General features: G+C 49.7%; 3 protein-coding genes across 10 annotated transcripts in view; 1 reads left to right on the plus strand and 2 right to left on the minus strand.

Moving 5' to 3' along the window:
• Window positions 1–808: 808 nt before the first annotated feature.
• On the plus strand, window positions 809–15,888 carry UCP2 (uncoupling protein 2). Of its 3 annotated transcripts, none has more exons than XM_036325019.1 (9): window positions 809–1,057; window positions 1,851–2,007; window positions 3,649–3,753; window positions 4,347–4,571; window positions 4,717–4,927; window positions 5,551–5,745; window positions 5,832–5,933; window positions 6,285–6,465; window positions 15,552–15,888. In XM_036325019.1, exons 3-9 carry the CDS (start codon window positions 3,682–3,684, stop codon window positions 15,637–15,639), a joined length of 1,074 nt encoding a protein of 357 aa, XP_036180912.1. In that variant the 5' UTR covers window positions 809–1,057; window positions 1,851–2,007; window positions 3,649–3,681; the 3' UTR covers window positions 15,640–15,888. The 3 variants fall into 3 exon arrangements, with proteins under 3 accessions (XP_036180912.1, XP_036180911.1, XP_036180913.1); XM_036325018.1 differs by lacking the exon at window positions 15,552–15,888 and adding an exon at window positions 6,797–7,228 and having other exon boundaries at window positions 814–1,057; XM_036325020.1 differs by lacking the exons at window positions 3,649–3,753; window positions 15,552–15,888 and adding an exon at window positions 6,797–7,071 and having other exon boundaries at window positions 815–1,057.
• Window positions 10,191–20,722, minus strand: DNAJB13 (DnaJ heat shock protein family (Hsp40) member B13). Its single transcript, XM_036325023.1, has 8 exons — window positions 20,402–20,722; window positions 17,673–17,776; window positions 16,064–16,225; window positions 14,656–14,813; window positions 13,629–13,742; window positions 11,967–12,080; window positions 10,981–11,057; window positions 10,191–10,379 (listed from the first exon to the last, which is right to left on the minus strand). The coding sequence occupies exons 1-8, from the start codon at window positions 20,467–20,469 to the stop codon at window positions 10,226–10,228; spliced, it is 951 nt and encodes a 316-aa protein (XP_036180916.1). The 5' UTR covers window positions 20,470–20,722; the 3' UTR covers window positions 10,191–10,225.
• Window positions 17,673–26,848, minus strand: part of PAAF1 (proteasomal ATPase associated factor 1) — a 37,012-nt gene continuing 27,836 nt past the window's right edge. For 4 of the 6 annotated variants that reach the window (XM_036325014.1, XM_036325017.1, XM_036325016.1 and 1 more), the window contains 2 exons: window positions 26,585–26,667; window positions 23,023–24,582 (listed from right to left, as the gene is read on the minus strand). In XM_036325014.1, the coding sequence (XP_036180907.1) occupies window positions 24,505–24,582; window positions 26,585–26,667 (161 nt within the window). In that variant the 3' untranslated portion in view covers window positions 23,023–24,504. Of the gene's footprint in view, window positions 17,777–23,022; window positions 24,583–26,489; window positions 26,668–26,848 lie in introns of those variants that run through there. The other 2 variants (XR_004970385.1, XR_004970386.1) reach the window with 2 other exon arrangements.

Here is a 26,848-nt window from a genome sequence, read left to right on the forward strand (position 1 = left end):
AGATGCTCAACACAGGAGCTGCCCCCAGCCCACAGGCCCCAGGCCAGCCAAGGCGGGTGCCAGCGGGCCCCTCCACCCCTGTCCCCCCACATTGCCCCAGCGGTCTCCCCACAGATTGGCCCTGACAGGACTAAGGGCCCTACCGGTACCCAAATTTCGTGCACCAGGCCTCTAATAGGTTTCTATTGGCCCTTGGAGGCTGTGATACTGAAAATACAGGAACTACCTTCCTGGTCTGAGACAGGAAGACAGCGTCCCCTTACAAACAGCCTGGAAGCAAAGACGACAGCAGTGGAAGGAAGGGGAAGAGGGTACACAAAAGTAGGGACACAGAGTCCAGGGGCGAACAAAACCTAACGCGCGGGGCGCCGGTCCGCGCGCCTCACGCCTGGTGCCCCGCCCCGCCCGGCCGGAAGCCTCCCCCGGGGCGCCGAGGCGGGAGAAGGCAGGAAGTCCAGCTGTTCGTAACGGCCGGGGCGGGCCGGCCACCTGCTGCTGCCGCCCGGATCGGCTCCTTCCGCCGACGCGGCGGCTTTAACCAATCACCAGCGAGGCCGGTCGGGAGGCCCCGCCCTGCGGGAGCCCGCGCTCCCGTTCGCGCCCGAGGCCCGCGGCGGTTTGCCGAGCCCTGGGACGCTGCTGGAAAGGGCCCTGGCGGGGAATGCGGGGCCGAGGCGTGTGCGACACGGGGCAGCCTCCGCTCCTTTCCCTGGCGTCAGTCTTGCCAGTCTCACGACATTGACGGACGGGGGGCAGGGAGGGACCCCGGGGGTGGGGGGAAGGGACCTGAGCGGTGGGCGCGGGGGTCCGCCCGCTCGCCCGGAAATGGGAGTGCAGGCGGGCGCGTGCAGCTAGGGCCGCGCCGGAAAGGCGGCGGCAAGGGAGGCCCCGCAGGCCCCGCCCCCAGAACTTAAGCCGCCGGGGCAGCTTCCGCAGACCCCATTGCACGCCCGGCCGACCGCGCCCTTGCACACCGTCTGCGCTCCCTCTCCGCGCCCGCCGACCGCCGACAGCCAGAGCCACCCGCACGCTCGTCTCGTGTTCTCCCTGCGGCCCGGTGAGCCCGGCCCCGGCCCGCCCAGGCTGCTCCTGCTGCACATGCTCCGCGCCTGCTACCGCGCCTCCCTCTCCTTGCTAGTAATTTCCCTTCTCTGCTCCCAACCTATTTTGTATTTTTCCTCTCGGTCCGTCCTTTATCTCTCTTCTTTCACCCTTTTCCTATCTCGCTTTTGTTCTTTACCTCTCCTGTTCAGGTTTAAACTTCACCCCCACTCCCTTCCCTCGGCCAGAATGCCAGCCCTGCCTTGGGTGGGGACCTTCTGGCGCATCCGCGATGACCAGGAGGACCTCTCCCTTTCCCGGGGGCTCCAGGCCTTTGTCGGAGCTACTTCCGCGTGGAGGGGCTTTGAGCTGCTTGAACCGGCCGCTGCTGGGCCTGATGCCGGCTCCTCTAACCTCCTGGCAGCCCTGCTCTGGGCCCTGGTGGACTCATCGAGTCTCTCTTGACCCATCATGCCACTCCCGCTCCCCACCCCCCACCCCCACTCACACTCCTGCTCAGCAGTCTGCTGACGGGTGGGGGATGCTTTCCAGAGACCGCGGGCCACCAGAACAGAAGCCCGGGCGAGAGCCGGTGTGGTGCTCAGCAGACAGGGAGGGAGGATTCCCGGGGTCAGTTCCTCCCTCCATTGTGTGCCCTGAATTGGCCCCTGAGGAAATGGCCCCTGCCCCCCTCCCCAGCACGGACTGAGTGGGCTTTGTGCCTGGGACAGGTGCCCTGTCCTTCCTAGGGTGGGGACCTTTTAGGTGAATTGCTTTCTAAGTTTCCCCTTCTTTGCCCTTATTCACAGGACACATAGTATGACCTTTAGGTGTTCCGTCTCCCGGCCATTTTCTATGGGAAACCAACAGGACCGGACCATGAAAGCTACTGGCAGCTTTGAAGAATGGGACGCCTTTAGAGAAGCTTGATCTTGGAGGCCTCGGCGTGAGACCTTACAGAGCCGGGTGAGAGTCCAGTCGAAGGGGGTCTCCTGCTGCCTCCCAGCCCTGGGCCTGGGGTGGAGGTGGGGAGTCAGCAAGACATTAACAGAAATAACTGCCGCCACCGCCCCAGGGAAGTCACTCTTCACAGTTCACAAAGCCTCATGTATCCCTGCTCTCATTCTGGCTCCTGGGCGACCCTGACAAGCCAAGGATAATGGTCCCCCTTATCACAGAGGAGGAAATTGAGCCCGGTGGGACAGTGGGTGGCCCTGGGTGGCCTGGGAATCCGCAGAAGAGGAACCGATTGTTCTAACTACATGGGGTTTTACTTCAGTTTTTACTGCCCCCGGGACTGACACTGGTCATAAGATACATTGCTTCTGGACACCGAAACTGGTTATTTTCCGGGGACTGCAAAATATGATTAATTCTTCCTAGGCCTGAGTTTTACTCACCCTTTTTAGTAGGGTCTTTAGCAGAGGTGGCCTTTAACCCCATACCATGCCCCTGAAGGACCTGACTTGTGGCAAACCCAAGGCAACATTCAAAATGGCAGCTGAGTCTTTGTGTGCTTGTCTTTGAGGTGAGACTCATGTCCTCATGTCTCAGATGCCCAGAGAAGGGATGCCACTTGGCTTTACTTTCTCAGAACTGCCATATTGGCACGAGAGAATTTGGCTGTTGGACTCTGTTGTGAAAGGCCCTGCTGAGAAAACCCTTGAAAGAAATGAGCTGGGCACAGTACAAAGCAAATAGCGTAAGCTTTGGAGCCTGTAGACATAGCTGTCTTACTAAGTTCCCTCCTCATATGGAAGTAAGGGTGGCCACCTCGCAGGGCTGCTCTGAGGGCCAAGTGGGCCAATAAAGTGCCCCAGGCGGTGGGGTGGAGCACCTTCTGGGGGATGAGGGTAGCAGAGCAGGGAAGCCAGGGAGTCTGAAGCATCTTAATCCTCCACCCTTTGTGCCATTTGAGCGCCCACCTTAACTGAGCCTCAAGTGGGCCAGGCTCCAGGGAAGGGAAAGTAAGCCCCGCCCTGTAGGAGCTCCTGATGCAATGGAGTGGTGAGTAGGCTCTGGATTTCCCTGTTTGCTCCTGCCACCTGGGCCTGTTTGCCCCTGCCACCTGGGCGGGGAAGCCCAGGAGGAAGCAGCTTGTGAGCTGTTTGTTTCCATGGGCCTGTGTGTTCACAGTTGACTCCCACCAGATCCTCCCTTTGCTGGTCAGCCTTTGCCTCCTGGCCCCAGCAACAGAGGCAGCCAATCAGACTGGGTTCAGAACAGCTGCTCCTATGAAATCAGAGAAGTGAGCTCAGGTCGTCCTCCCCCACTGGGGTGCTAGGCTCACTTCCTCCCTTCTGCAGCGGGGGAGGGAAGGGCGTTGTTCCAACTCTAAGAACAAAATGTGCTTTTGGTTTCCTGTGTCACTCTATCTCTGGCTTGCATCTCCCCACCCCCATTTCTCTTGTGGTGATGCTGTGGGTCCCCCGATGGTGGAGGAGAGTCGGTTTTCCCTGAATCACACAGTAGGGCAGGGGAAGAAAGTTGAGCACCTAGGCACTACTCTCAGCCCCGAGAATTGCCTAGGATCCTTCAAGGTCCAGCTAAGTGTTACCTTGCCTAAGTCTTCTGATGACCCACTCTTCCTTACCTCTCTCTTAATAGAGTTAGCTGTTACCGCCTCTGCAGTTTGACAGTATGTCCTGCAAGCCCCAGTGCAGCTTGAATCACCTGCCTACTCCCTGTGCCAGACAGTCAGCCCCTTTTAGGGTAGGTACTGTCTCCTGCATCTCAGTGAACCAGGACCTACCTCGTTCTTGTTGAAAGAATGATTCAGGAGAGCCCACGCTGTGCGAGTGCTGGGGAAAAGAATGAGACTGATGGGATGGGAAGGAACTGAATACCTGTTCCTTTTCTTACAGACTTAGACAATTCCAGACCCTTAGGAATCTCTTGTTTAAGAAACCCAGGTGGAAGCCTTCAGGTTTATGCCTGTCAGGTCTTGATCTAGCTGAAACCTTCTCCTCACTTGTGCCCTTCAGACAGATCCGCAGGCGCAGGAATGTGGGCTTCATGCGTGAAATCTCTGGGCCCAGCAGACGGAGGTCTGGGCCAGGGCCTATTTGAGGAACACTAGAATATCTGTGATCCAGACTTTCCCGGTAGTGAAAGCTCTTCACAAAATTTGGACTCCTTGGGCAGGAATTGCTTCTTCAGCCCCTATTTGAGTACCTCCAGAGCTCACTGCGATTTTCCCTCATAGGGTTACTCTGGTCCTTGTTTAGGGAGATGTTGCTGTCAGAGAAGGTAGGGGTCAGGGTGGTGAGCAGGGAAATTGATGGGGCTTCTCTCTCCTTGGTTAGATTCCGGCAGAGTTCCTCTATCTCGTCTTGTTGCTGGTTGAAGGTGCCCCCTTCTCCAACTTTTCTTCATCTCCTGGAAGACAGCAGAAAATTGGCATCATGGTTGGGTTTAAGGCCACAGATGTGCCCCCTACTGCCACTGTGAAGTTCCTGGGGGCTGGCACAGCTGCATGCATTGCAGATCTCATCACCTTTCCCCTGGATACTGCTAAAGTCCGGCTGCAGGTGAGGGGATGAAGCCTAGGAATCCTATCTGGTCTGTTTTCTCCCCAAGACACGGACTCCTCAAGGGCCAGTGGGTTTGGGTCTGTAAACTTGGGAGCATGGGTATGCCAACCTGTCTATTCCTATACCTGTCTTGGCCTTGCAGATCCAAGGAGAAAAGCAGGGGGCAGTGCGAGCTGCAGCCAGTGTCCAGTACCGCGGCGTGCTGGGCACCATCCTGACCATGGCGCGCACCGAGGGTCCCCGCAGCCTCTACAATGGGCTGGTCGCCGGCCTGCAGCGCCAGATGAGCTTTGCATCTGTCCGCATTGGCCTCTATGACTCTGTCAAACAGTTCTACACCAAGGGCTCTGAGCGTAAGTGTGGAGCTGGGCTGTAGACTCCTTAGCCTTTTCTTCTCAGTCGTGATTGATCTAGTTCATTTCGCTGCCTAGCTCCTTTAGGGCCCTGATTCTAATGATTTCTGAGCTTTTGGGCTGTGCCAGCTCTGAGTAGGGCGTCCTCCCATGATAATCCTCAGAACCACTTTGAGAGTAGGTGGTATTCCATGTTACAGATGAAGAGACTGAGCCTTGCTGGGGGTAGCATGGGAGGAAGGACTTAGCCAAGGGCACACAGAGGGAAGCAAAAAACACACCCAGGACTTTAGCTTCCAAAGGCCAGCACTCTTGTTTCTTCTCAGCGTGCCATGTCCACCCTCTGTTTTACACATGTGGAAACTCAGGGCCCAGATTAAAGGTTGACTTTTGCTAAGATCACGTGGCAGGGAGAAGTAGATCAAGTCTTGTGTGTCCCAATCCTTGGAAAAGCCACTTCTCTCTGAACCTAGGTTTTCTCATTTGTTTGATGTGGGGAGTTCTTAGAGGAAGAGCTGGTCTGGATCCTATTCCCAAAAGGCAAGAGACGGTGTATTTGGTGAGGAGAGGCAGAATATGAGTGCAAGCCCAGCTGGACACTGACCTTCCTGGTTCTCCCACAGATGCCGGCATCGGGAGCCGCCTCCTGGCAGGCAGCACCACAGGTGCCCTGGCTGTGGCTGTGGCCCAGCCCACGGATGTGGTAAAGGTCCGGTTCCAGGCTCAGGCCCGGGCTGGAGGTGGCCAGAGATATCAAAGTACTGTTGATGCCTACAAGACCATAGCCCGAGAGGAAGGGTTCCGGGGACTCTGGAAAGGTGTGTACCAGATGTTTCTTCTTTCCCTTTTTCTTCTTCGTCTTCCCTATTCCCTGGTCTCACGTAGACACTCCTTCCTTCTGTAGGGACCTCTCCCAATATTGCCCGTAATGCTATTGTGAACTGTGCTGAATTGGTGACCTACGACCTAATCAAGGATGCCCTCCTGAAAGCCAACCTCATGACAGGTGAGTTAGGGTAAATGGTTCTGGGTCTCACCCTTCCCCCAGCCCAGGATCAGATGTGGCAATCTGATTTCCAGAAAGCCACATCTTTTCATCCTGTTTCTTCTTGGCTTGTAGAATGAGGTCCTCTCACTAGCATATTGAAGCCAGGTGGAATGAAGTTCCCACTTTGCACACTGAGGCTTTGAGGCCAGGCGGGCAAAATGACTTTTAGCTTCTCAGGAGAGGTCCCAGTTGAAGTCTCTGTCTCTCTAAAATCACAAGACCCCAGCTACTTACTTAAATAACCTCTTTCCTTCTGGAATGATGGGGCGAGGAGTTCTGACCCCCTTGCCTGCTCCTCCTCCTCAACAGATGACCTTCCTTGCCACTTCACTTCTGCCTTCGGGGCAGGTTTCTGCACCACCATCATTGCCTCCCCTGTCGACGTAGTCAAGACGAGATATATGAACTCTGCCCTTGGCCAGTACAGCAGCGCTGGCCAATGTGCCCTCACCATGCTCCAGAAGGAGGGTCCCCGAGCCTTCTACAAAGGGTGAGTCTGTGACCCACCCCACCCGATTGCAGGCCTCCTATTACACCTGGAACTGAGTAGCAACCAGTATCAAACTTTCTGATCACGGTCCTGGTATTTCATCGGCATTCTTTCATGCTCATAACTCCTTCCTCTCAGAGTTGCTGTCTGCTTTGTGGGTATTTAAATGGAGACTCACAGGGCATTCTTGCTCACAGCTACACAGCTGTGAGGCCCTGGGCCCTCCCAACCTCCTTTGGGACAAAGCACTGGGTTGGATTGGATGCCAGGGCCCCGTGGGGTGAGCAGGAGGTGGAGGTGTCCCCTGTGACCTGTGTTTTCTCCCTTCTAGGTTCATGCCTTCCTTCCTCCGTTTGGGTTCCTGGAACGTGGTGATGTTTGTCACCTATGAGCAGCTGAAACGGGCCCTCATGGCTGCCTGCACTTCCCGGGAGGCTCCCTTTTGAGCCTCTCCTGCTGCCAACCTGACCACCTCTGGCTTGGCTTCAGCTCTAGCCAGGCCCTCCTTTTCCTCTTCCCCTCCTTCCCATCCCTCACTCCCTACCCTCTCCTCCCATTTCTACCATCTCCCTTCCCTCTCCCCACATTTTTACCTCTCCTCCCTACCTCATCTCCCCATTGCCTCTCAGTCCTGGTGGAATTGACCCCAATTGTCACCAACCAGGATCCCAAGCCCCTCAGACCCTTGAGAAGTTCAGCCCATCTCTTTATCTTGTTCCCAAGCTAAGCCAGCACGTCATCCATAAAACAAGCTCAATCTTGGTGTCTCCTCCCTCTCTTATAGCTGTTAGCAGAGGTCTTAGTTGGATGGGCCCTTTGTGACTGGGTGGCATTGGGGAAGCCACCCTAACTTGAAAGGGTTGGTGTAACCCACTTTTCATCTCCAGTGTCCAATCTGGGGCCCGTGGACGTCATCTAGTCTGTTTCTCTTTCCAGAACAGGCCTGGTGTTGAGGTAGCAAGAGAAGGAGTGGTGGCTTTGCTGTCACCAGGCTCCTTGAGCTTTCCGCCAGTGCTTGGTACTCCAACATTTGCCTTTCTTGCCCCTCAGCTGGCCCCAGGCCTGCTGATCTGCAAAATGAGTGTTCCTGTCTGCTCTGCATCTCCGTGCTTCTTGGAAGATTTAGAGGAACTTGGGAATCAGATGCTGTGGGCTTACTTTATTCCATTTTATAAATGGGAAACTGACCTCCCCAAAGTCCCAGACCTAGTGAGGGCGAGTTGGGCTGCCTCCCATCCTCCAGGTTCCCATCCTTGGGAGACAGTGTTGCTGCTCTGGGAGGGCAGGCCTCCGGGCAGACATCTGGCCTCAGCCTGAGGGTACTTTACACTTGGAGTCTCACCCTCTCCCCGGGCTAGAGATCCCAAGGAAGCAATGGCAAGCGCTGGCTTAGCTGCTTTGGGGTTGACACATTTCTGTCCCTCTTCCTACCACCTGTCCTCAGGCAGGAAAGCAGATGGGCAGGGCTACTTTTGTTTCAAGGGGTCAGGGACTGAGGTCCTAAAATCTCAAATATCTCATGCAGGGCTGAGCCCTTAGAATTAAGCCCACCAGACCCATCATAGATGTCTGAAGAATCTGAGGGCTGAGACAGGTCATGCGGGCAAGGACACAGGATCTCAGCAGCTGATCTCGGACTCCTCCCTCCCCCGTGGACTCTTTCCCACAGAGACCCTTGCTGGGGTCCTGCAGGAATCCTGTTGGGTAGCTGTGGAGCCAGGCTGAGAGAACGTGACCCTCCTCACAGCCTAAAACAGCTGATGCTGCTGCTCTTCCATTGGTCATAGCTGGCGGCGAGGCTTTCAGCACCTGGGCAAGCGGTTCAGGACATTAAACAGGTTCCTGGAGAAGGAAGAAGGGCCCAGCTTCTGACAAACTAACCCAAGGTCTCAGTCCCCAAGAGGGACAGCGGGGTGCCATGAGTGGATTCACAGTGAAGCTGGGCAACTCAGCCAAGCTCTTCTCGGGGCTACAGGCAGTCAGTGTAAATGGAGGCCCCTGGCAATATGTCTGCGGCACCTTGTCACTGTTTTACACCAGAGGACCTGAGGGGCAATTTGTCACCCTAGGCATGTCAGCTGGTTCATTTCAGCAGGCTCGTGTCCCAGACATGGACAGGCGTGCGCCAGGTTTCACCATGGTTCCGGGTATGATCCAGGGGCAATGAGCTGGGAAAGGTGGTAGGAGCCACTGGACAGCGTACCACCACTAGGCCTCTAACTGGTCCTCAGTCCTTAATGCCTATAAAATGGGTGTGTGATAGGCCCTGCTTTGCCTGCTCACAAGGTATCAATTGGAGATTGATAGAGTGGACCCAGGTTTTGAGCACAAGTCATGGCACTATCTCCTTACATCCTTTCTTGGCTGAAAAACAAGATCTTGAGTCTCGCTCTGGGAAGAGGTAGCAGGCTTTCCAGCTGGCCTGGTGGAGACCTGGAGTGCTGGAATATCCCAGTGCAGGCCCACATGTCCTTACCTAGCCGCTGTTCTCAGAACAGGGCTGCTACCACCACTCAGTCACCCAGGTTGTGCCTCAGAGGTCATATTTGGCTTCACCTGGTTTGCAGAAGGACTGCAAGATAGGGGTTGTAATCTTTGTTATGAGTCTGAGATTTCAGAGAAGGGAAGGAGTTTACGTAAGGGCACAGCTGGTGAGCAGCACATCTGAGGTATATCTGACTCCAAAGCCATGATTATGCAGAGGTGCTCCCTAGACCCCAGGTCCAGATCCTACACCTTGGGCTGCTGCTGCCGTTCCCTGATAGGTTACAAATGGCAGACTAGTGCTGCTGAGTCCCCATTGGAGGAAGAGCCTTAAGCTAATGATGATGCTTTGAATGGTGGGATCCAAACAATGTGGGAGCTCTTTCTGCCACCTCCGAAGTCTTCACAAAAGTGGCCACTTACCCTGTCATAAAACGACCTATCCCAGCCCAAGCCTAGACTCGGGAGAGTCTTGGCACAGAAGAGCTGCCCACCTCGCAGTCTGACCGATGAAGGCAGATGAGGCAAGTGGTCTGCACAGGCTCCGCTGGATCTGGAGGCTGGCACTCCTGCAGGCCACTTGGACAGCAGTGCTGGGCCTGAAATCAAGTTCACCAAGCACTTTCACACAATGACCTGGTCCTCACAAAGAGCTGAGGAAGGGTCTCCAAGGCCACCATGCCTAGAGGCAGCCCAGGACCCACTCGCTGCTCAGGCCAGGGAGTTGAGGCTGGCAGGATAGAAAATGGCCATTTCCAGCGCTTGTGTCCTTTGTGCTGCCTCTCTGGGCAGGCTGAGTCTGGGAAGTGGCCTTTGAGGTTCTGATGACAGCTGTGCCACAGCCCTGAGACAAGTGTTTCCTTAGACTTCAGTTTCCCCCAGTACATTGTGACCTTATCACACTAGAGACTTGAGCCCTTTTTAAAGACCACGTGTCCTGAGAAATCAGCAGAGCTGGGGACCCTCAGGCTGCACAGCACTGCCCCGGGCTCTCCAGGTGGAAACATAAAGGCTCTGAACCCTCAGGGACCCAGCCACACCCACAAAGTCAGGGCAGGGACCCAAGAGGGGCTATATGAAGCTTCTGTCCCTCCAACACACTCCCGGGTGTAGTAGCTAGAAGATAGCAAATAAATCTTTATTTGTCAGCCCATCCTCATGCCACACCTGTGCAGTGGGCTGGCTGCCCTGAGCACCCGAGGCTGTGGGAAGTAGAAGTGGGGTAAGGCCCCCCACAAGCCTCCTCTGACCCCTGCTGCAGCCCCCAGCCCACCAGTTACGTCAGCAATGCCTGGCGCAGCATCTGCTTCTTCTGGGGTGTGAGGCGGGTGGGGAACTGGATTTCAAAGAAGATGAAGAGATCCCCCTTCTTGGTGGGGTCCTCAGGCAATGGCATCCCCTCACCTGGCACCTTCTTGCAGTACTTAGGACTGAGAGAAGATGAAAGAGGAGAGTTGAGGGGGCACCCCAGAGCAGCATCTGGACAGAGCCCATGCCCCCCCTGCTCACACACCTCAGGCAGGGGGCAGTCGCTACAGCTTCCACCTTGGGCAGTAGCGTTCTTCAGCCAGAACTGGGTGGGAGGAGAGGAGGCTGGCTTGTTCCAGATAGTTTGCTCCCTGAGAACCCATTTACACTGAGTCTCTGGGAGTATTTCGGAATCTCATTGTAGAGGTGGGAAACAAGTGAGTAGCCCCTGGCTTGGTGGGGAGTGCTGAGCTGCTGAGAAAAGCTTCCCATGCAAAGGGCTCATTGGGGTTAACTCAGAACTCTAGTGAGAGCTTTTGGAGGATGGAAGATGAAGGCAACAAGGATTGCCTAACACTGTGGGCCTCTAAAGGGGCTTTGTGAAAGTTAGAAAAAGGCACCCCGTTGGCCGGAGAGGCAGAGTGGAGACGGGATTTTAGTCCTCTCTCGCCCCCTTGTGCTTAGTGCAACCTCAACAACTGCACTAGGCCAACCTGTCTGATGCTACCCTCTAAGGCCCAAGCCAGCGCTTCTGCCTAAGGAGGCCCGAGCAGATGGACTCACTGGATGATGTCATTGATGGGGATGTTGAGCAGCCGGTCATCTAGGGTCTTCACCTCCACGGTGCAGCAGGTCAGAGCCTAGGGGGCATTAGGGCCAAAGGCAGGAGTAGGGAAGGGCCCCATGGCCATTCTGTTTAGAAGGCACTTTATAATCCTCTTTCGTACCAGGCCCCAAGCTGAGCCTCAAGGAGATAAAGGGATATCCAAGAACTAACAGGTGAGTGAGCCAGACAATTACCTGCCCTCAAGGAGTTCGGTCTGGTAGGCAAGACTGATGTTGATATGTGTTATGATAGAGGGAAGTAGAGGGGTCGGTGGGAGCCAAGGAGAGCCCCCCCCCTCCCAAACCATTCTGGAGTGAACAAAAGGGTTACACTGTGCTGGTAGCAGCTGATGAGGGTTTTAAAGGGGAGGAGGAGCTTACCAGTTAGACAAGGTGGGTAGATAGCACTTCAGGCAGAGGGGCCAGAATAAACAAGAGAATGAAGGTGTGAAAATGTACCAAATGGGCAGCAGCTCTAAGTGGCATGGTGGCTGGAGGGCAGGGGATGAGATCAGCACAGGCCAGATTGTAGAGGGCCTCCAGTGCCATGCAAAGATGTTTAGACAGGAGTGTGGCACGGTCAGATGAGGAAACTGCTGGTGGAGTCAGGAAGGCCACCAAAGAGACTGCTGCTCAGACCCAGATGGGGGGGATGAACAGAAGTGGACCAAGTGGAGAGGGACTTGGAAGTGGAATTGACGGGACTTAGTGACTGACTGCAGGTGGGCAGGGGAGGAGAAGCAAAGTCTAGGCTGGTGCCGTTTCTTGCTTGGGTTGTAAGGGTGTGGAGGGGGGACACTCATGCTCAGGAGTGAAGCTGGCCACCAAGATTCCGAGTGGCACTCACCACATTCCAAAGGCCTGCTTGCCTCGGGGCCGCCCATCGGGCAGGAGGAGCTCACTCTGACCCACCCACCCCCGAATTTTCCGCTTTAGCCACTCACCTTGCCCAAGGGGATGGAGTTCACAAAAATGAGGTTGTCATTCTCCCTGCGGAAGTGAGGGTGTAGCTTCTCCTTTACGATGAAGATGATGTCTGCTGGGATGATGTTGGGGCCCTGGGCAGACAAGGGAGGACAGGACTAATTGGCGTGTGACCTTGGCCAAGTTATTGACTCTACTGGTCTCCAGGTCTTCATCAAAACAATGAGATCCAGCAGTTCTCAACCTGTGGGTCGCGACCCCTTTGACGGTCGAACGACCCTTTCACAGGGGTCGCCTAAGACCATCCTGCATATCAGATAGTTACATTACAATTCATAACAGTAGCAACATTACAGTTATGAAGTAGCAATGAAAATAATTTTATGGTTGGGGTCACAACATGAGGAACTATATTTAAAGGGCCAGAAGGTTGAGAACCACTGGATTAGACCATTGTTCTTTTAAATTTTTTTAATTTTTATTTTTGTTAGTCCTCATTTGAGGATATGTTCCCATTGACTTTTAGAGAGAGTGGAAGGGAGGGGGAGAGACACACAGAGAGAAACATTGATGTGAGAGAGACACATCAATTTTAGTTGCCTCCTGCACATGCCCTGACCAGGGCCGAGGATCGAACCTTCAACTGAGGTACATGCCCTTGACCAGAATCGAACCTGGGACCCTTCAGTCCTGGCTGATGCTCTATCCATTGAACCAAACCGGCTAGGACTAGACCATTCTTGATGGGCCCTTACAGTTTGACTCCATAGCCTCTCTGAGAAAATTTCCCTGATGAATCTGTGCTCCCAACCCATTCTTTCTCCTCTACTGAGCATGCCCAAATAGATGCACTCAGCTGAAGGGAGACAGGTTTCCTTAGATGGTGGGTGGAACACTGAGCTGGATGTTCTATAAAGTCTCTGTCCTGCCAAACTTCACCAAGTCACCAAAATCCTACTGAGGTCTCTTTTGCGCCCTGGAACAGAGGAATCAGACCTGCCCCTACCCCCAAGAGCTCCAGTCTAGAGTGAATCCTCAGCATGTTCAACACTGATAAAGGGAACCCAAGGGCAGGAGCTTAGGGAGGTGCTGACCCAAGTGGGAAGGTTGCCCAGTGGGGAACATTAGAGTTGGGTCTAGAAGAGATTTTTTTTTGGAAATAAATGTTTTATAGGTGAGAAAGGGAGCGAGAAGTACCAGCAGAGAAGTTAATCTCCCTCAGCTCTGAAGATACCATCCACTGTCTTGGACAGTAATTTTATATTTTTATTTAAATAAGTATTTAAAATTATTAATAAGTGCTTTCTGAGTAGTTCCTATAGTCGGATTTTACTCAGAGAAACACTGAAGAAATTCAAGCACTAGAGTTAAGACTGGGTTCTCTTTTCAGCTCTTGTGCTCTTGCCTTGGACAAGGGCCTCCCCTCTCTGGGCCCCAGTTTCCCACTGCAAAATGGAGAGGAGCCCTAAGCTGCCCACTCACAGGGGTATTGTGAGGCTCTGTCCCAGGGAAGGGACATTAGGGATCATCTCACCCACTCTGAAGACAGCTCTCCCTGCCAGACCAGGGTTCACAGGAGCAGAAAAAAGTATTGCCTCTTTGCCCCCCACCCTGTCTTCCCACCACCTGAGCCCAAGTAACTGCTCCTGGAACTGACCTTAATCAGCTTCCTTCCCTCTCACCTGGTCACCTTCCTTCTCAAAGGTGATCCGTGTGCCTTGCCTCCAACCAGGCTTCACATCAATTGTGAGGATCTTGTCCTTGATGGTAGAGGAATACCCATCCTCGTTCAGCACCTGCAGTGGGATGGTGGGAGGAGAATTCGTCAGGATTTCCCAAGGTGAAAGAAATGCTGAAGGATCTGTGCTGGAGCTCAATCCTCTAGCAATGGGGAGAACCTGCCTTGAGCCATTGCCACTCCCACCCCATTCCACCAGAACAGGAATTTAGGATTCCAGGATGGCGGGCATTATGGGGCCAGGACCTCAGATGCCAAGCAGTCACCATGAGTGGATCAAACCACTCTGGCCCTAGAAATCATGTGGCCCTGGCCACTAACAATGCACAGCGAACATGTACTTAACTCCTCCCTCCCACCCCAGAGGATGACACAGAGCTCAACATATCTGAGCATCAGCTGAAGCATTCCCCCTGTCACCCATCCATTCCCCAATCGCATGCCCAAATGGTGCCATCTGTGGAAAGCATGACCACAGTTGGCATCTACTCTGCTGGGAAAAGTTTGAGGGGACTTTGTTCCTGTGCTAGCACAGGGCTGGGCCAAGAATTCCTCAACCAGTCCCCTCAGGGACTGACTCCCAGCGCACCCTTAATTCCCACACTGCTCTTTCTTACTCATGGATCATACCCCAGATGGAATCCTGAGGGTATGGTCTGGTAACATCCAGAGGGCAGAAGTCACAGTTTTAGCTCCCCCCTTTCAGAGCCCATGGGGATGTGGCTGAACTGAGAAGGGAAAGATCCTCTCCCAATGAGAAATGTTGCAGAGGGAATTCCTACACGAGGAAAGAGCCAGGCCTCACTTATCCCTTCCAAACTCCAGATTCTAGTATTCTGCAATCCTAGGTCTCCGAGTCTAAGACTGCAGAATTCCATCAGAGACCAACCTGAGGTCTCTGGAGTCAGGGTGACTGTTAGGGTTGGAGGGGACAGTTGATGGCTCCATGTAGGAACAAGCCAAGTACTCACCCTGCGGGAGATCTTGATTTTCTTGGTGCAGCCAAAAAATAAGTCCTCCAGGGATAGGTAGAGGTCTCTTTCTATTGGGGGATCCTGTTTCTTGACCCCTCGACCCCGGAGCCCCCCAAAGTTCAAATCCACCTCTTGTCCTTCTGCATCAAAAAACTCTGCAGGAGGTGGGGAGAGGAGTAAGAGGAATTGTGTCTAGAGACTTGGGTTGATAGAACTTCCCCTACCCCTCCTCTTCAGTTCCCAAGGAAATCGGGTGCTGGTAATACTTAGCATCCGATTTCCATCTTGAAGACCAGACTTGGGCCAAGAAACTGTCCTCAATTGCAGATCCAATGATTGTCATCCCTTGTCACTCCCCATTGCTTCATCCCCCACTTTGGACACCCCCCCTCCCCCTTTCCTGACTTCCTTTCACCACAGCTGTGAGCAATGGACTATTATAGCCATTTAATAGAGAGGAAGCTGAGGTTTCGGAGAGATGAAGAGATTTGCCCAGGATTACAGAGCTCGTGAGTGGCAGCACATGGATTTGAAACAGGCCGTCTGAATCCAAGTCTCTTGCTTTTCCCAGTCTTACGTGGAGTTTATTATAAACTCAGGTTTCTTTGGCAGATAGGTGAAGGCAATGCACAGTGGGAGGGGTATCTGAGGTGAAGGGGCAGTAGGCTGTAGCCCACTTATCATAGTAACATGGAAAAGAGGTAGGTGTGTGTGTGGGTGGGGGGCAAGCGGGAAAAAAGGAGACATATGTAAAACTTTAGACAATAAATAATTTTTTTTTCAAAAAAGAAAAGAGGTAGAGAGAACTTTTGAAATGCAGAAAGGCTATGGTATAGCCAGGAAGAAGGGGCTGGGCGAGCCAGGCAGTGAAAATCTACTCTCTTGAGTTGCAGAACTGGAGCCTGGAAGACAGGTTTGAAGGTTAACTCCTTGCAAGGTGATTCTGAGCCTCAGAAATCAACTCTTTGTTCGTCTGTCTGAGACCTGGGACCTGTGATCATCCACCCATCCATCCATGGAGTCATCTGACCAACACACACACCTGTGCAATGAAATCTTATGCAGCCGTAGAAATGAATAAAGTAAATCTGCATATAATTTATAATAAGACAAGTGAAAAAAAAACTGTATGTACAATGTGGGCCCACTTTCTTAATAAAATAAAAGGTTTATGTAAAAATAAAACTATGCTCAGAAATGCATAGACAATCTCTGGAATAATACATAAAATGTTAACTGTGAGTGGCTGCTTCTGGGAAAGGACGGGAAGGCTGTAATTTATTCTTCAATAAATTATTTCTTTACCACGGTACATATATATGTAAAAGGAAAAAAAAAAAAACTACTCAAAGAAAAGCATCTTCACAGCTATGTCCAAGGCAAGGGGATAGGTAGAACCTCTTACCACTAAAGGGGTTGTTTCCTCCGAAGAACTCATGGAAAACCTTTTCAGCGTTGCCATGGAAGACATAACCAGTTGCCCAAGGGGTCTCGGACCCAAACTCCAGAGGAATCCCGCCCTTCAGACCCTCTTCTCCAAACTTGTCATAGACGCTTCTCTTCACAGCTGTGGATATATGCCACGTTGAGAAGGAGGCAGAGTCCTGGGGGCTAAGGTAGCTAGAAGGCTGAGGAGGAGGAGGATACGGGGAAGAACATAGGATGAAAGCATCCGTATTTCTAGTTAGGGGTTTAATTCCGTTGTGGTGGATCTGGGTTTGCCCTCCTCCAGAGAAGAGATGGGAAAGACTGTTTTGCTGAGGAGGGGTGGGGATTGGAGTAGAAACAGGAAAACTAAGGGTCAGGCTATCCCTCTGGGATTTAGTTTAATCCATCATAACTGCTATCTCATCTGTGAAGTAAAAATAATCCTAGAACCTCGACATTTCAGAATCTAATAATTCCACAGCTCCCAAATTCTAGAGCTTTGAAACCCTAGGGTCTAAATTCCTGAAAACTCTGGGCTGGAAAAACCTTAGTGATCGGTCCATTCCCCTGCACAATATCCCTGAGTACAGTCTCCCGGACAAGTGCTTTGGGAAACCCATGTGGGCAATGCCCCAGGCAGGGGTGGGAAATCACTTCCTCCACTCTTCTGGTTTCCATAGGAGAAAAATGCCCTAATTACTGGCCTCTCTCTGCCCTTTTTAAACATATATATATAATTATTTTTTTTTTATTTTTACTGATTTCAGAGAGGAAGGGAGAGGGAGAGAGAGAGAGAGATAGAAGCATCAATGATGAGAGAGCATCCTACTGGGGATTGAGCCTGCGACCTAGACGTATGTCCTGACTGGGAATTGAACCATGACCTCCTAGTTCATAGGCTGATGCTCAACCACTGAGCCATGCCAGCTGGGCGCTCTCTGCCCTTTTATAAAAGGCCGTACTCAGGGAAATGGAGACTTAGCTACTTAATAAATCTGGGAAGGATAACCTGGGCCTCAGCCTTGGCCTTCTTCCCTTGGCAGCAAGCATCGAGCTCTCTCCATCCCTGTAAGGGACATTCGGGTGTGGGATGTGGGGAGTCCTGCCCCACCTCTTGCTCTGATGAGACCAGGTAAGCTCATCAGCTTGATCTGGGGGTTCTCCATGCCATATCCTCCATCTTAGCTTGTGTCTCCTGAGAAAGGCAATTCTTTTTTTTTTTTTAATATATTTTGATTTTTTACAGAGGAAGGGAGAGGGATAGAGAGTTAGAAACATCGATCAGCTGCCTCCTGCACATTCCCCACTAGGGATGTGCCCGCAACCAAGGCACATGCCCTTGACCAGAATCGAACCCGGGACCCTTCAGTCCGCAGGCTGACGCTCTATCCACTGAGCCAAACCAGTTAGGGCGAAAGGCAATTCTTCATTCTCTTCTTTCTTAGTTTATTTAGATCCTGCTTACTGTATGCTGAGGCTCCTCAGAAAGCCCAACATTCAGAAACTTAAGGAATGATCTTAATGGCGAGGTGGGGCAGAGGAGATGTCCTGGAGTCACTCCTCCAGGCTCAGCCCCAGTCACTCACGGTCGCTCAGCACGTCGTAGGCCTCCGCTATTTGCTTGAATATCTCCACTGAGGCTGGCTCCATGGACTTCAGTGGGTGGTTCTTAAGGGCAAGTTTCCGGTACCTAGAGGAGGGAGGGTTAGAACAAGTCATAGCAGACCTGGCTCAGCTTTCTGTTGCCTGGGGGCCTCTTAGAGCTTTGGTGCGCCCAGCTGTAAATCCGGGTGCGGTGGCCAGGGAAGCACACTGTTCAGACCCCCTTGAAGAGAACCCAGTGTAGGGAGCACAGCTGATTGACAGCCCAGCAGCTGTCCCTACCCTGGGTCTTTGTGCTGATCCTATCCCACCCCCCACCCCCTCGCCCCCCGCAACCACAGATGCTCCCAGCCAATGAATAAAGATGCTGGGGATATTAGTGCTGGCCCAACCCTGAAGGACACAGGGCTCCTCATCACACAACCTCTGCTGCTTGAGGCCTCCCCATCAGCCTGGCTGAGGTTTTCTGCAGACCAGGCTGCAGCCTTCCTTCCCCAAACCTTCCTTCCCTCTCTCCTTCCACAGGTGTCAAACCTACACAGTCCTGCTCCCCCTTCACCCCAAGTGTTTCCCCAATACATTTTTTTACACCTCTAATCCTGTCTTGGTGTCTGAACGGACACACAGGCCTCTTGGGAAGAGTAGATAAAATAAGGTGTCAAAGGGCCTGGTACAGAGCGGCACTCACGCAGGTCAGGTGCTTTCACCGTCTCCAGTTGCTGTTGCCTATAATCTGAGACGGCTCCGAATTATAGGCAACAGTAACTCTTACTGAGCTGGGTTTGCTGTCCTGGGACCCTACCTCTTCATCCATGAGGGTCCTGGCTCAGCCCTTGGAGGCCGTGCAGAGAATCTGCTCTGTCTCCCTCGAGAGACTTAAAGATAATTGTCACGACCCTTCTGAGACTTCTAAAGCAGCCCTCTCCATGACAGAGGTTGCAGTCAGTTCTGAGGAGATTTGCAAGTAAATTCTATCAGTGAGTAAGAGTAAAGAGATTTGAGAAGAGTTCAGTTTTTCATGTAAATGTGAGTGGCTTTAAAATGATCTCCACAGTAGTATCACTTACTCTCATTCACCTGCTTTCCTGAGTGGGAGACGGGGTGGAGTCACAGTGCTGCTGTGGCAACCCACAGTGAATGAGTGACACTGAAAACGTTCACTGGTGACTGATTATGAATCATTGTTATATAAGTTTAAATTGGGGGGTCGTGGCAAAATCTAGGTACTCCTATGGGAGAGTGTGTTATACATGTGACTCATCCCTTAAGAGCTGTTCCAGGGGAGAAGGGCTAAGCGCGTTGTTTGAAACATATGCAGTTCTTTTAATCACTAAATACATGGTTTCAGATGCAAATGATTGCTGGCATATTCATGTTCATTATCTCATATAATCCCATTTCAATACCATGACAACCCTCCTCCCCTTCTTAGGGAGAGATGGGAGAACTGAGGCTCAGAGAGGTTAAGTAATTTGCCCATGTCACACAGCTAGCAGGTAGGAGAACCTGGACTCAGACCTAAATCTTTCCAATGCTTAAGTTGGGCTCATCGTTCTGGGTTCCAACTGCCCTCCCTCCTCATGATATTTCCCTGGTCGGGCCCCAAAGGCCAGTGAGCTGCTCCGAACAGTGGGTGACATGACACACTGTCCTGAATTGTTCTTTGTTTCATGAGTTTGTGTCTTGTTTCTCCAGCCATACTGTAGCCTCTCTCCACTTACATCACTTAGATGCCTAATGGACCTGGCCCACGGTAGGCAACTATAGCAGGCCTGGTGTCTGAGTGCTGGCTCTGCTGTTTCCTAGGCATGTGACCTTGTGATAATAATGGCACCTGCCTCCCAGGGTTGTAGGATGATTAAGTGAAATAATGATGGAAGGTTCTCAGAACAACACCTGTACAATTCAATAAATGTAGTAGTATCACTACCCAACCTTAATTGATCGAATTATCCTAGATTCCTTCCTTTTTTTACCCTCTAATTATCCAAGTAATTGTCAAGTCCATTCTCTCCCCTCTGGACAGCCCCCTGCCCGACTTCACGCTTCAGCTTTTGCCTTATCATTACATCCTCTGAAGGGGTCTCTCTCCTTCCAGGATAAGCTTCCACAGCACCCAGCACTTCCCCTTTTGTAACACTCATCACACTTGTGACTTATTCAACATCTGTATTCACCCACAAAATTAAGCTGCATCTCTGAGTCATGCTTATATCTCCTAATCCATTAAGTAGTTGCTTAATAATTATTTGTCCAAGTTTTGTTTTTGTTTTTTCAGAAAAATGTGCTAACTCCTATCCTAGACTTTCTTAGAAATAGACCATAACACCCCCAAACTTGATGCAGTTTATTCAACAGTAAAACCCATGTGACAGCCAAAGTAAAACTTGTAACACATCCTTCTGGCCAGATCACTCTTCTGTTCTCAATCCTTTAGTTCTCCATAATATTCAGAATAAAATTCAAATGTCTCCTTTGGCCCCATTTCATAGTTAGGAAAACCAGGGCACCTAAGAGGGGAAGACAGGGCATGGAGGGTAAAGGATGATGGACTGGGAACCCTGACGAAGCCCAAAGCCAGGCTGTAAGTGTGCAAGGAGCAAGAGAAGAAACAAGGTTTACTTCGCTTGCCCAAAGCTGTGCAGGAAAGATCAATTTGGAAGAGAAGATGGGGCCTGCCCCCGCATATAACCCAGCTCTTTTCCCAACTTACGCCTTCTTGATCTGGGCATCCTCTGCATTGCGAGTGACATGGAGTATAGCGTAATAATCCTGGCCCATGGCTGGCTGGCCCGCAGTCCTCAATAGCCCTGACTCTAGCCGGGCTGTTAGTCTGCATTCCTTGGTTGCTCTTGGCAACCGCACAGGTGCACTCTGGGAGTTATAGTCCTTCCTGCCTAAGCAAACCACCTTCCCAGCTCTGTCTTATGGAAGAATGAATGAAAGAACTGAGAACTGGGGCTGATTCTGTGACCCTGATAAAGATCACTCAACTCAGAAACCTGAGGGTTAAGAGAGTAGCAATTGGTTTTCGTTTAAAATTTTTTCATAACAAATGCATTTTGCTGTTTTTTAAAATAAAATTTTATTTTAGAAGTTTTAGATTTTCAGACAAGCTGTGAAGATAGTAGAGTTCTCAAATACCCCACACTCAGTTTCCCCCATTATTAACATCTTACAAGTTGTTTGTACATCTGTCACAAATAATAACCAATTTTGACACGTCATTTATATCAGAAGTTCATTCTTTATTCAGATTTCCTAGTTTTTAACTTAATGTCTTCTTGCTGTTCCAAGATCCCATCTAGGATCCCGCATTACATTTAGTTGTCATGTCTCCTTAGGCCCCTCTTGACTACAACTGTTTCTCAAACTTTCTTTGTTTTTAATGACTTTGACAATTTAAGGAGTACTGGTTATTTTGGAATGTCTCTCAATTAGGATTTGATGTTTTGTTTGTTTTTTATGATTAGACTGGGGGTTGTGGGTTTTGGAAGGGAGACCAGAGTGCCATTCTCATCACATCAGATCAATATGACCTATCACTGGTGATGCTGATCTTTTTTTTTTTTAATATATTTTATTGATTTTTTTAGAGAGGAAGGGAGAGCAATAGTTAGAAACATCGATCAGCTGCCTCCTGCACACCCCCTTCTGGGGATGTGCCCGCAACCAAGGTACATGCCCTTGACCGGAATCGAACCTGGGACCCTTCAATCCTCAGGCCGACGCTCTATCCACTGAGCCACACCGGTTAGGGCTGGTGATGCTGACCTTGATCACCTGCTGAGACAGTGTTTGCCAGGTTTTTCCACTGTAAGGTCACTTTGTTTCCCCCTTTCTGGATTGTACGTTTTGGTGGGAAGTCATTTTGAGGCCTACCCCTAAAGAGTGGAACGTTCTGCCCTAACTGGTCTGGCTCAGTGGATAGAGCGTCGGCCTGCGAACTCAAGGGTCCCGGGTTCGATTCTGGTCAAGGGCATGTGCCTTGGTTGCGGGCACATCCCCAGTCGGGAGTGTGCAGGAGGCAGCTGATCAATGTTTCTCTCATTGATGTTTCTAACTCTCTGTCCCTCTCCCTTCCTCTCTGTAAAAGATCAATAGAATATATTTAAAAAAAAAAAAAAGAGTGGGACGTTCTGCTTCATCTCCTTGAGGGCAGCAGTGCACTCACAAGCCAGAAAGAGAAAGAAGGGGGAGGGGAGAGTGATAAAGTAAACAATAAAATGTTAAATACTGGGAGATCTGGGTGATTAGAATCCTTTGTACTTTCTTGCAACTTATTTGTAAGTTTGAAATTATTTCAAAATATAAATTAAATTAGAAAAAAATATAAAATATATCCACATTGTTTAAAATAAACCTTACTTTGCAAGGCTATTGTGAGGACTGTGCTTGGTACGGAGTCCTGGCTCCATAGCTGATGCCATTGTCAGCTTGAGAAACAGAGGCACTTCTCACAATAAGTCACAAGGGGGCATCTGAAAACCAAGAAACAAGGTCTAGCAGAGCTTCACTGGGCCTGCAGTGCTGCGGGTGGGGGTTGTGCACTCTTCCTTACCCAGAATGCACTACTTAATCCAAAAGAAAAAGTAAGCTTTGTCTCTTACAAACTGGGGATCAGTCCATTCACAGTGGACAAGGCTTGGGTGTGGATTTCACAGCAACTCTCAAGGTCACTGCATCCATCACAACCAGGATATCCACTTTGGAGACCTATGGAAAGGGGGTTATGAATGTGATAGCAATGGAGAAGAGTGAGTCCAAGAATGGGAACTCAGACACGCTGGCCATGTGATGAACTCAAGCCATAATCCTGTTTTCTTTTCTTTCTTTTTTGAGAGAGAGTGGGGACGTGGGAGGAAGGAATATCAATTTGTTGTTCTACTTATTTGTGTATTCATTTGTTGATTCTAGTGTGTACCCTAACCAGGGATTGAACCTGGTGTACCAGGACAATGCTCTAACCAACTGAGCCAGACCAGTCAGGGCCATCCTGGCTCCTTAATCTGACTTCTGAGAGGTCCCCTTGGACTTCCTAGGAATCGATGTTTCTCAGCTCGGGAATATCTCTTCAGATCACCTGAGCCTATCACAGATCACTTCTTTAGTGAAATAGCTCTAGTCCCAGGTCTCGTGGCCACGTGCTTAGGTGGAATGGGCACAGGCCTTGGAGACAGGCTGAGTGAGCAAGGTCCAAATCAAGGCTCTGGTACTTAATGTTGAGCCTCAATTTCCTTATTTGTAAAACAGGAATATCTTCCTTTTTAACCATGTTGTAAGGATTAAATATACACAGATAGAACCTAGAACAGAGTAGATTACTAGTAGATACTCAATGAATGACAATATTTTATTTTCACAATTTTGTTTAGGCATTAGCAACAGGTAGAAAAAAAATGGCATTTAAAGTTAAGATAAACTGTTCAAGTTCCTGCTCTCTATGACCCCTGGCAAATCACTTCATCTGAGTCTCACTACTGGTATGTCACAAGGTAGCAAAAGACTACATGAGAACATGCCTTTAAGAACTCTGTAACCAGACTGTTACCTGAGCCAGGAATTACCTTCTTCCCTTAAATAAATTCCAGAGCTCAGCCACATGGCTCAGCTCAAGTGTTGTAAGCTCCAAACTTTTTCTTTAATAATCTCTAAAATGTAAATGATATGGCTTTCATGTTCTGGAAATTGTTAAAAAGAATGAAGGTCTAAATGTGAAAGAACTAAGATACTAAGTGAAAATAAGCCACAGAACACATGATTCCATTTTTATGTTTAGAGAAAAAAAGAAGTAACCATAACACACTTTTGCTTAAAAGCCCCTTCATGACTCCCCACTGCCAGCCAAGCGCAGTTCAAGCTCCCCATCTGGCAGTCAAGCTCCTTCACTATTCGGGCCCTGCCAGCCTCTCCAGCCTCATCCCCTACAGACCAGCCTGGCCAACCTAGGAGCCCTGGGTTCCATCTCTGACTAAAGTGCCCTCTACCATCTCTTTCTCTAGATCTCAAACTTCAGCATGCTTCAGAATCATGGAAGGCTTGTTAAAATAGATAGTAGGCCCTACCCATAGAATTTCTGATTTAGGTCTGAGGTGGGCTCAAGAATTTCTATTTCTAATTCCCTGGTGATACTAAGAAGCTGCTCTAGGGGCCACTTTCACAGCCACTGCCTTTACAATGTTTTGGTTCAACTTCATCGCCTGTCTATAGGCTGACAGGCCATCTCGGTTTGCTGGGACTGAAAGCCACAGGTAGCCGAAAACCCCTCAGTACAAGGAAAACTGGGATGGTAGTCATCCTACCTGTACAAAAGCCTTTCCCAGCATGCTGCCTGTGGGATCTTTACTGCTCTAAGACCAGGCCAACAGGAAGTGCCTGAGAAAGGAGGTCCATCAGCCTGACTGACTTTCTGCTGGAATAAGAACATTTAACAAGTTTTCAAATTCTGACTCCTCCAAACACACTCTCTTTATTCCCTTCAGAGACAGGTTTCGGTCGCCTGGTCCTCTAAACATTTAACACAACAGATGTGCGATCAAACCGTAAGCAACCCATCACCTTCCCTGTGTTGCTGCGGTGAGTTTATAGAAGGAGAAGTCGGGCAAATGCAGTGAGCACATGTGAGCGTCTTACTCAGTTCACATTAGTCTTGTGTGGAACAGCAGTTCCACGTGGCCGATGTAGCTGACTCTGTGACTTCCGAAGGGCGCCCACGACAACAAAGAGCACGGTCCTCGGGAAGGACTGATGATGTTTCTGCTCATTGTTGGTCATGGTCAATCGTTTTCATTAACTGGGAGTCCTCCTTCACAGGAATCAGAGGTCAGAGAGCTGATAGCGCCGCACGAGACCATCTCGACAGCATGTGTAGATCTGCTTCTCCCATGTGGCGACCTGGAATACAAGAGTTCACAGCTCACAGAAAGCCTGGAATTCTTCCATTTCAAACAGACAGAGCCTTGTCATTCACCCCCACTAGTACAAGGGAGTCTGAGAAGCTTTATTTACTCCAAAGACAAGAAAATAATTACATCTATGTGTATTTTTAAAATGGCTAGCCATCGTCAAGAGCACTATGACTAGAGACACTAGCCAATTGGAGAGCAAACCCATTAGTGTTGTGCCTGTTTAGAGTCTATACCTGGCAGGAGATAGATGGTCCATAATGGCCCTGGGTACCCCTGAGCCTCACAGAATTATACACAAAGAAGTTCTCATTATATGCCTTTTTTTCTGAGGAGAATTTCATAGACTTCTCAAAAAAGTCTGAGACTCAAAGAAGGTTAAGAGCCACTAAATCAGTGAAAATAGCATTAACACAGAAGTTAGCTGAGTCTCAGGTTTGCTTATGCATAGCTGCACGACCATGGGCAACTTTTTCAACTCCTCTGGGCCCCAATTTCCTTACTTGTAAACTGAAAATGATATATTAATTCACAACATAGAACACAATGCGGAAACTTTTAGAAGTAAAGTGGATCTATGTGCATTTGTCTGGAAAGAGCTCCAAGATGATAAGTAAAAAAACAAAACAAGTGCCCTGGCCGGTTTGGCTCAGTGGATAGAGTGTTGGCCTGCGGACTGAAGGGCCTGGTTCAATTATGGTCAAGGGCACATGCCCAGTGTGGGACGTGCAGGAGGCAGCCAATCAATGATTCTCTATCATCATTATGTTTCTCTCTCTCTCTCCCTCTCCCTTCCTCTCTGAAGTCAATAAAAATGTATTTTAAAAATAAAATAAAAACAAATAAACAAAAAGTCATAAGGCAATACATATAAGATAATCCCAGTTATGTATAAACTAAGATAAACCTGTATTATTTATATAAATACATAAGCACAAAAAACAGTCTTGAAAGATATGTGCCAAACTGTCAATGCCAGTAACTTCTGGAAAGAATAGCTGAACTAGCTCAACCAGTGCGGCTCAGTGGTTGAGTGTTAATCTATGAACCAGATCGTCAGGGTCTGATTCCTAGTCAGGGCACACGCCCAGGTTGCCAGCTGGATCCCCAGTTTGGGGCGTGTAGTAGGCAGCTGATCAATGATTCTCTTTTATCACTGATGTTTCTCTCTCTCTCTCCTTCTCCTCTCTCTGAAATCAATAAAAACATATTTTTTTAAAAAACAAGAACTAAACTAAAAAAGTCTTAGAGGAGACTGTTTTTCTAGCCATGTATTAATTACATAATTTTTAAAAATTATATGAAAAAGTAGGAGTAATAATACCTATACTTCAAGGAATGAAAACACTTAATCAATGAGATAATACATGTAAAACATCCTGCACAATGACTGGTCAATCAATATTATTTCCCCTTTTATTTTTCTCTTTCCATTCTAATAAATCAAACAATCAGTCTTGAACTTTAAATACTAATATCTAATATTTATAGAGTATTTTAAAATATATATTATTTTTATTGATTTCTGAGAGGAAGGGAGAGGGAGCGAGAGAGAGAAACATCAGTAATGAGAAAGAATCATTGATTGGCTGACTCCTGCACGCCCCCTACTGGGCTCAATCCTGCAACCCAGGCATGAGCCCTGACTGGGAATCGAACTGTTACCTCTTGGTTCATAGGTCGATGCTCAACCACTGAGCCACTGGGCTATACAGTATTTTAAATTTATAAGGAGCTTTCATATGCATTATCCCAGTATTATCCTCATTTTACAGATGAACCGACAGACTGGGGAGGTGAAGTGATTTTTCAAGTTTCTAGATCTAGTAAGTGATGAAGTAATTTCTGACTCAAAATTCTGATTTCTTTCTATCCCATCCCTAAGTATGTCATCACCCGTAAAAATCACAGAGTAACTGGATTCAGTCCCCTCCGAAGCTCCAGATGCCAGGTGAGAACCATCAAGTCTTGGCCTCCAGTCAGGCCTGTACCTTGTAGACAGGGTCACAGTCAGCCCCAGTGAGCTCAATGACATAATCCAAGTCCTGCTGGACAATGAAACAGCTTCCATCACCTAAAAGACAGAAAGAAAATTTAGAAAACTGAAGAGAAATCTGCATACAAAGTAGTTTTTAAAAACCTCAATATTTTAATTTATTTCTGTACGTCACTAACCTAAGGAAGATTGTCCTAAGACCTAGAAAGGCAAACAGGTCTCATTATGTAGACCAACTGTGAGGACCTACAGTGGCTGC

This window comes from Myotis myotis, unplaced genomic scaffold (genome assembly GCF_014108235.1).
Source record: "Myotis myotis isolate mMyoMyo1 unplaced genomic scaffold, mMyoMyo1.p scaffold_m19_p_10, whole genome shotgun sequence".
Lineage (NCBI taxonomy): Eukaryota > Metazoa > Chordata > Mammalia > Chiroptera > Vespertilionidae > Myotis > Myotis myotis.

Excerpts from the sequence above, each read along its gene's own strand:
- UCP2 (XM_036325018.1), top strand. The coding sequence starts at position 3,682 with ATGTCCTGCAAGCCCCAGTGCAGCTTGAATCACCTGCCTACTCCCTGT. Across the intron at positions 3,754-4,346 it reads GACAGTCAGCCCCTTTTAGG|ATTCCGGCAGAGTTCCTCTA; the intron begins GTAGGTACTGTC and ends CTCCTTGGTTAG. Across the intron at positions 4,572-4,716 it reads CTGCTAAAGTCCGGCTGCAG|ATCCAAGGAGAAAAGCAGGG; the intron begins GTGAGGGGATGA and ends TTGGCCTTGCAG.
- DNAJB13 (XM_036325023.1), bottom strand. The coding sequence starts at position 20,469 with ATGGGCCAGGATTATTACGCTATACTCCATGTCACTCGCAATGCAGAG. Across the intron at positions 13,743-14,655 it reads AAATCAAGATCTCCCGCAGG|GTGCTGAACGAGGATGGGTA; the intron begins GTGAGTACTTGG and ends ATCCCACTGCAG. Across the intron at positions 12,081-13,628 it reads TTGAGAAGGAAGGTGACCAG|GGCCCCAACATCATCCCAGC; the intron begins GTGAGAGGGAAG and ends TTGTCTGCCCAG.